This window comes from Colobus angolensis, unplaced genomic scaffold (genome assembly GCF_000951035.1).
Source record: "Colobus angolensis palliatus isolate OR3802 unplaced genomic scaffold, Cang.pa_1.0 Scaffold65, whole genome shotgun sequence".
NCBI lineage: Eukaryota > Metazoa > Chordata > Mammalia > Primates > Cercopithecidae > Colobus > Colobus angolensis.
This window is the reverse complement of record NW_012120154.1, coordinates 3,396,140-3,403,555: the sequence shown is the minus strand read 5'-3', so window position 1 is coordinate 3,403,555 and position 7,416 is coordinate 3,396,140. Positions and strand designations below refer to the sequence as shown.

The following is a 7,416-nucleotide window of genomic DNA, read 5'->3' as shown; positions in this document are numbered from 1 at the left end:
CCCCAGGGAGCCCCTCCCTGGCCCCCGCAGGAGGGAGGGGCCGGGCCCGGGAACCCAGCAGATCCAAGAACCCAGCCGAAGGACTTCGAAGACTGCCCAACATGATGAGCGACGGCTGGAAGTTGAGGGCCAGGCCCAGGCCTGCGGGCGAGGCGGCGCTGTGCCGGGGTCCCCAGGGAGCCCCTCCCTGGCCCCCGCAGGAGGGAGGGGCCGGGCCCGGGAACCCAGCAGATCCAAGAACCCAGCCGAAGGACTTCGAAGACTGTCCCACATAGGGAAACCGAGGGCAGATCTTGCAGCAAGAACCCCCGACCCCCAAACCAGAGGGAAGGAGAACAGGGGGCCCTCACCTGTGAGCACCCCAGCGGTCAGGTAGAGCTCCAGGAGGCGCGTGGCAAAGGAAGCTAGGATCATGCCCGCGGAAGCCAGCAGCCCACCTGCCAGCATCACCGGGCGACAGCCAAAGCGGGTCACGAGGATGCTGGACACGGGGCCTGTGGGCAGGGCAGGGTCACCACCCGGGTCCCGGGATGGCTTGAGTCCTCTAAGGAATAAGGTCACCTCCGGCTCAGGGACCCAGAGAGGAGGGCATTGTCTGGCCAAGGTCACACAGCTTGGAGGGGACAGGCCAAAGAGACAGCACCTTGCGAGGGCAAGGCCCGGAGCACCCTATCTCCACCCCTCCTGAGAACCCAAACCCCAAGCAGAGGGGGGACCTCCACACCCCTTTAACCTTCACAGCCTCCAAGTCCTGCCCTGGCAGAGCCTGGGATTCCTCCGCAGCCCCGCCTCCCAGGACGGGAACTCCAGCAAGCCCCCCACCTAACAGGTCAGTGCTGCCGCGATGGGGAGTGCTTCTGTAATCTCAGCTTTCCCGCCTCTACAAGGAGCAGGTGTAGATCTCAGAAGGGTCCCTCTGAGCTCAGAGGGCAGCCCCCTAGGCCGGCCCCGCCTCTGGCCGCTGCCTCCCCTTCTGCCCTCTCTTCCCCTCTTTCTGGTGCCAGGGTTCCCACAGGCAGGAAGGGAGTTTGGGGGCCGCCCCCAGGGTCAGGGAGATGCTCAGGGGGTCGGGTGTCTCCTGGTTCCGGGTCCCAGGGGTCCTGGGGAGGCAGAGAGCCGGGCGGGGACACTGACCCGTGCCGTAGAGCATGGCCAGCATGATGGAGGACACCCAGGCCGTGTCGCTGTAGCCGGCGCCGAAGTCGCGCATGAGCGCCCGGAAGAAGACGCTCACGGCTTTGGGGAAGCCGTAGGCGAAGCCAGTGACCACGAAGCAGGCACCCAGCACCACCCAGCCCCAGCCGCCGTCTGGGGGGCCCTCGCCCCGCCGGGGGCCGCCAGCGCCCATGGCTGCCTCTGGTGGGAGGGGGCGGGGACAAGAGGTTGTGGCTGGGCCAGAAGCCTAGAGGAGGGGGATGGAGATGAAGCATGGGGAAACTGAGGCACAGCGCTACCCACGTGAGCGTGGCTCAGATCTGGGAACCAAAAGGGGAAGCGGAGGTAGGAATCTCACCCCAAGTCTCCTTCTCCTGCAAAGGGCGCTGAAGGACGAGGGTAGGACGACGGGTCCCACCTGACTCTGCACCCAGCAGGCTCCCTCTGGAGGACACTGCTGGCCCTCAGGACCTCAGGTGGAAGACATCGGGAAGTGGAGCAGGTGTGTGCCTGGAGGTGGGTGACCAGTACCAAAGTACGCGTGAGGGTCTCGGGATAACAGAACACACAGCAGAGGTTGCAAAGGGCCAGTGTGCGTGAAGATTTTCCTTTTTAGCCTTGCGCCATGTTCTTAATATTTCTCAGTGATCACAAATGACTATTGTCATTAGAACATGAAGGGGACAAAAGCCACTTTCAACAGATATCAGCCAGGGGAGCTGAGTTCCCATGCATCCCAGCTCAGCCATGCATTCCCTCCCTGTCTTGGGCTGGTCGCCTCCCCGCTCCAAACCTCAGTTTCCTCCGATGTGAGATGGGTGACTGATCACCCCCAGGCCAGCTGGGAATCTTGCGGGAGGAGTCAGGTCTCTGGCTTCTGCCAGACAGGTAGGAACCTTAGCAGCACTAGGAGAGTGGCCTTCTGCCCTCCAAACCTCAAACCCTCTGTATGCAAAGAATGGCTCCAAAGCCTGTCTCATTCCTGGGGCTCCCCCCAGGGCCCTCACAGCAGTTACAAGCGCCCCCCTAACAGATGAGGAGGGTATACTCAGAGACAGGTGCACTAGGAGCCCGGGGCTGGGGATAGCCTCCTCCCCTCCTGCCTGGAGTGTCCCTCCTGGCACTGGGCAGTGCCACCCCCCCCAGGGTATCTGGGACTCTGCCCCTCCTCCACTAGGACCAGGTCATGGCTTTTCCTGCCTGTTGTCCTCTTGTCACAGGGGCAGCCACTTGAAGGTGGAGACAGGAGAGTGATCCCAGGCAGCCCTCACATCACACTCACCTGAGCCTGCCTCGTGGGTTTGTGGGGTCCAGCCTCACGTCTCCTGAGGCCTGCAGGGAGGGGCCGCTGTCCCTGCAGCTGTCCACCACAGCTCCCGGATGGGGTCTGCCAGACACCCCAGCTTCCCACCAGCCTGGGCTGAGCTTCTGGCGGACTCCCGCCTGACGCTCCCTCCCCCAGGCCTGGAGCTTAGAGTGTGTGCCCCCACCACACCACACCCCTGCTAAGAGGCTTTTGTCCAGGAGGGGAGAAGAGACTGGGAGCCCCAGACCAGGCTGGGCCTCCACGGTGGGCTCCCTGTCCCAAGACAGTCCAGGAGGGAGGAAGAGAAATCCCTCTGCCTCCTGGAGGCTGGGGTGGCAGACACAGAGACCCTGCCCAGGGGGTCCTAGTCTGGTGCTCGGAGCACAGCCCTGCCCTGAAGAGACCCCAACGGTTCTAATCACCTCAGTGCCTCATCTGCCCCCGCCCGACCCCCCGCCCCAGGCCACATTCCAGGAGGGGCTGGCGGCTTTCTCCAGGATGAAGCTAATCCATGCCTGTGCCTGGGGATGTGGGGGCGGGGAGGGGCCAGAACAAAGAGTGCTGTGTCCAGGCCGCCTGAGGGCAGCTTGCTGGTGGTCCCAGCCTTTGGCTACTGCCACCTCTCCCTTGACCTGAGCAGCCGCTACTTCCTAGGAAACCCACACATCGAAATGAGAGTGGGTGGAGATGGGGGTTGCAGTGCCAGGGCTTTGGGGTAGCCCTAAAGGGTTCTCCAAACGAGGGGCTGGGAGTGAGATACCCTCCCGGGGAACGGCCAGGACCTCAGTACTCTCTGGACCCCATTCTCCAATGGGGGAGTCTCCATCCCTCACCCCCTGCCCTGTCCCCCAAATAAGACACCACCAATCCTACTGCCGCGTCACTTTGCGTCCACTTCCTTTATTTCTCATCATTTACAAAAGACGTACAGAGAGGGCATGTGTGGGACACGGAGCAGGTACAAGGGGCTCCTCCCCACGGGGGCAGAAAAGGGGAAAAGAGGTTGGGGGGCAAGAGGTAGGCCCCCCAGGGAGGGTCCTGGGGCCCCTAGAGGGGGAGAAATCATCCTGTCCCCTCATTCCGCCTGCTTTACTTCGAAGGTCTTGGACCCCAAGCCAGTGCTTTGGAGCTGCTCAGGCTGCTGGGGCGGTCTGGGGAAGGGCAGCCACCCCTGGTCTCAGCGCCCTGCTTCTGGTATCTGCTGCTGTTGCTGCTGTCACTGCCACTGCCACTGCCAGCTCTGAACAGCCCCTGGGCAGGTGAGCTGGGGGGTATGACTTCGGACCCCGCCTCAGCGGATGAGGGGTGCTGAGCGGTCATTGGTGATGGTGGGACGAAGCTTGACGGTAGCAAAAGGATTTGTGCCCCTGTAGGAGGAGAGGATGGGGTGAGAAGGGCAGATGATCCCCACCTGGCCGTGGCTCAGGAAGGCAGCTGGGCAACTGAGCCGGGTCCCGCCTCCTGCCCCTATTTGGTCTCCATCCACTCCTTGCCCCACTTCATCTATTTTTTTGTTTTGTTTTGTTTTGTTTTGAGAGACGGGGTCCCACGGTGTTGCCCAAGCTGGTGTTGAATGGTTGGAGTCAAGAGATCCTCCCCTCCTAGTCTCCCTAGTAGCTGGGATTACAAGTGTGTGCTGCCACACCTGCCACCCCCGTCACTGCTCGGGCCCCGTTTGAGGACTCACCTTGGGAAGAGCTCCTGTGGCGGGTACTGCTCGGAGGACATCAGTTTCTGCAGTGGGGGTGGGGAAGGGCTGGTTTGGTGGGGAGGGGGCAAGCAATCCCTTGCTCCTCCCCTCCCTCTCCCCATGCCCATGGGGCAGAGGACTGGGCCAGAGAGCCCCTGCCATGCAAGGCTCCTGGGAAATGAGACCCTGAGGTTCTGAAGCCCAGAATTCTGTGGGCTGCAGAAGTGAGAAATCCCTGGGCCAGAGCACCACCTCCGAAGACTAACCACGCCCCCATAATAACACTGAGGTGGCTCCATGGGTGGACGATCTCCCTGGCCTCCCCCAGCCCCGTCCTGCTGGCCAGCCCCAGGTCACATTCTGCTCCAGGACCCTGGTCTTCCCCTTCAGCCCAGACTCAGCTCCACACCACCCCTCCATGCACTGAGGAACAGACTGAGGCCAGGTGGGTGGGTCCCCTACCAGCCAGCCAGTGACAGAGCCTCGGGATCCCTGCTCTCCCGCCTCCCTGCCCACTGGAGGCCCCAGGAGAGGGCGGGCGAGGGCTCACCTTGACGTCAGTGGCAGTCCCTGTGCTGCCCATGCTGCCTCGGCGGCTGCTAGGCAAGGGCGGAGGTGCAGGGCTCGGGGCACGGCTCGGCACCCGGCTTGGGGTGCGGGAGCGGGACTGGCTATCCCAGTACTCCGAGGGTGCTGTGGAGTTGCCTGGCCGGTCCAGGAGGTCATTGAGGCTGTGGCTGCCCCGGAGTGGGTAGGACCTAAGTCCAGAGAAAGGAGGGGAAGGAAGGGGGTTGGGGCCTGTCCAATCCCTTGTCCTGCCAGTGGCTGGGGCACCTTAGGAAGGAGGCATCTGACAGCTTCCTCCCTGCACCCGCGTGAAAGGAGACTGTTGACTGGAGGGAGGTCCTGAGGGGAGGCAGAGGGATGGATGCAGTGACCTTCAGGGCAGAGAGAGGGGCTCAGGGCCGGTGGTTCTCCAGGGGCTGAAGGGGACTGGGCCCACTCAAGACTGCACCTTGCCACCTGGGTGCAGTGGCTCATGCCTGTAATCCCAGCACTTTGGGAGGCCGAGGTGGGTGGATCACCTGAGGTCAGGAGTTCAAGACCAGCCTGGCCAACATGGAGAAACCCTGTCTCTACTAAAAATACAAAAGGTAGCCAGGTGTGGTGGTGTGAGCCTGTAGTCCCTACTCGGGAGGTTCAGGCAGGAGAATCGCTTGAATGTGGGGAGGTGGAGGTTGCAGTGAGCCGAGATGGCGCCACTGCACTCCAGCCTGGGTGACAGGGTGAGAGACTCTGTCTCAAAACAAACAAACAAACAAGCCTGTACCTAGCAGATCCTCTCCGCTGGGCAGTGGCACCCTCGCCGGAGTCCTCACCCCCGCCCCACCCCTGATGACTCAGGTACCTGGAAGGCAGCTCGTTCCCGGGCTTCACAGGCATCATGGGGGTCATGGGGGACATGGAGGTCATGGGGGTCATGGGGGTCATGGGATTCACAGGCCCCTCCTCCAGAGCCTTCACATAGGCCTCGGGGAACCAGCCACTCCTGTGGGGCAGAGGCAGAGGGTCCTTCAAGCCAGGCCCGGGGACAATGACCAAAAGAAGACATCCTCCCCTCAGGCTTGCTGGAAGCTACTTCACCTCGAATTGACAGACTAGAATCAATTTCGTATGTTTACTTCTGTTTTCACCTGCTAGTGCCTATTGATGATAAAACATGCCATCCTTTTCCCTAACAGGCTATGTGAGTCAAGGATGGATAATGACATTCCCAGAACATCCCAGGAGGGTCTGACAGCTTCGATCTAGAAGGTTCTATCCTCAGGTCCCCGGGGCATCTGCGGCACACCATCCTCTGCTGTGGGTCTGTAAAGCAGGTACTCCAGCTGCGGGTGTCCCTGTCGTTGGTGTTCTCAGTCATCTCTCTCCCCACTGACCCCTTTCTGTTCCTGTCCCTGTGGTCACCTGCCCAGCTATGGACCTTTGCGCCTAACTATAAGCCCCTCCACGCATCACCCATCCCCCACTCACCTGTCTATACTCCATCCCCTGTGTAGCCACGAATCCATCCAGCACCCCCTCGCCACTCACACCTCTCCAATCACCCATCAATGTCTGTCCCCCACATCCGCACATCCTCCCATGTCGCCAACCACCAGTCAGTGACCCTCCCATTTTATGCCCATCCACTTGCACACACTCCACCTACCCACACGCCCATCCGCTGGTCCACCCATCCACCTGTCCACCATCCACTAAGCACAGGACCACTCATCCACCCGTGGGCTGGTGCGAGCAGCCACCACCCGCTCTGCCCGTGCATGCATTCATCCGGTGCTTCCTCTCTCCTGCAGCACACTCCCCTGCCCATGAAGACCCGAGGGGCACTGCCTGGCTCCAGCCAGCCCCATCTGCCCCGTTTTCCCCTGCAGGACAGTGGTGCCCATCCATTCCCTTTGCTAGCTGCCAGGCCTGCTGTCCTCTGGGCTTTCTGGCGCCCTCACTGTATGAAACTCCCCAGCTGTTCCTCCACACCAAGTGTCAAAACAGCCCGGTTTAGGTGCTTTAAGGATTTCCACTAAGCGTGACTGAAAAGAGGTGAGCACATTTCAGACCCTACTCCTAGCCCAGCCCCCTGCATCAGAGTTCCAGGGCTGACTCTGCAGAGGGGACACAGCCTCCTCCCAGACGCAGGCACACAGTAGGTGCTCAAGCAATAGGATTTCTGCCATTTCCACACTTTTGGTAGAACCCGCCCGTCCCCCATCCTCTGCCCCCTATCAAGGGCCCTCATCCTGAACTTGGTAAGGCGACTCTTCCCACTCCCACTGAATGAATGCGGAAACTGAGGCAGAGTGTGGGGGGCGGGAGGAGAGCAGCATTGTCCGAGGCCTCCAGGGGAGGCCAGGGAAGCCTCAGTCCGGCAGGTCCCCGGGTCCCCCGCCCCCAGGGCCTTCTTCTCAACCAACCCCCGGCCCCTCCAAGGCTCCCACTCACGCGGACGAGCCCTCCAGCTTGCCGTAGAGCCAGCCGTTCTGGGCCTCGGGCACCAGCACCTCCACCACGTCCCCGGCGGAGAAGCGCAGCAGCGTGTGGTTGGCGCCCTCTGAGTGAGAGACCAGGGCGCGGACCCTCCTGGCGCCCCCGCCGCCGCCCGGGCGCTCGCCGAAGGAGTTGGAGCGTGAGCTTTGGGCGCTGCCGCTGTAGAGCGAGGCTGCGGGCGGGAGAGCGCGGCGGCACGTGGGCGGGAAGTTCTCCCTGG

General features: G+C 62.1%; 2 protein-coding genes across 2 annotated transcripts in view; both read right to left on the bottom strand.

Moving 5' to 3' along the window:
- SLC16A8 (solute carrier family 16 (monocarboxylate transporter), member 8) overlaps positions 1–2,546 on the bottom strand; it is a 6,318-nt gene extending 3,772 nt beyond the window's left edge. Inside the window, exons 1-5 of the mRNA XM_011964331.1 lie at positions 2,438–2,546; positions 1,514–1,813; positions 1,135–1,356; positions 351–494; positions 72–141 (exon numbers count right to left, since the gene is read on the bottom strand). Coding sequence (XP_011819721.1) covers positions 72–141; positions 351–494; positions 1,135–1,348 — 428 coding nt within the window. The 5' untranslated portion in view covers positions 1,349–1,356; positions 1,514–1,813; positions 2,438–2,546. The remainder of the gene's footprint in view (positions 1–71; positions 142–350; positions 495–1,134; positions 1,357–1,513; positions 1,814–2,437) is intronic.
- A 788-nt stretch (positions 2,547–3,334) lies between these two features.
- BAIAP2L2 (BAI1-associated protein 2-like 2) overlaps positions 3,335–7,416 on the bottom strand; it is a 39,576-nt gene continuing 35,494 nt past the window's right edge. Inside the window, exons 9-13 of the mRNA XM_011964330.1 lie at positions 7,152–7,412; positions 5,560–5,700; positions 4,702–4,909; positions 4,149–4,195; positions 3,335–3,828 (exon numbers count right to left, since the gene is read on the bottom strand). Coding sequence (XP_011819720.1) covers positions 3,753–3,828; positions 4,149–4,195; positions 4,702–4,909; positions 5,560–5,700; positions 7,152–7,412 — 733 coding nt within the window. The 3' untranslated portion in view covers positions 3,335–3,752. The remainder of the gene's footprint in view (positions 3,829–4,148; positions 4,196–4,701; positions 4,910–5,559; positions 5,701–7,151; positions 7,413–7,416) is intronic.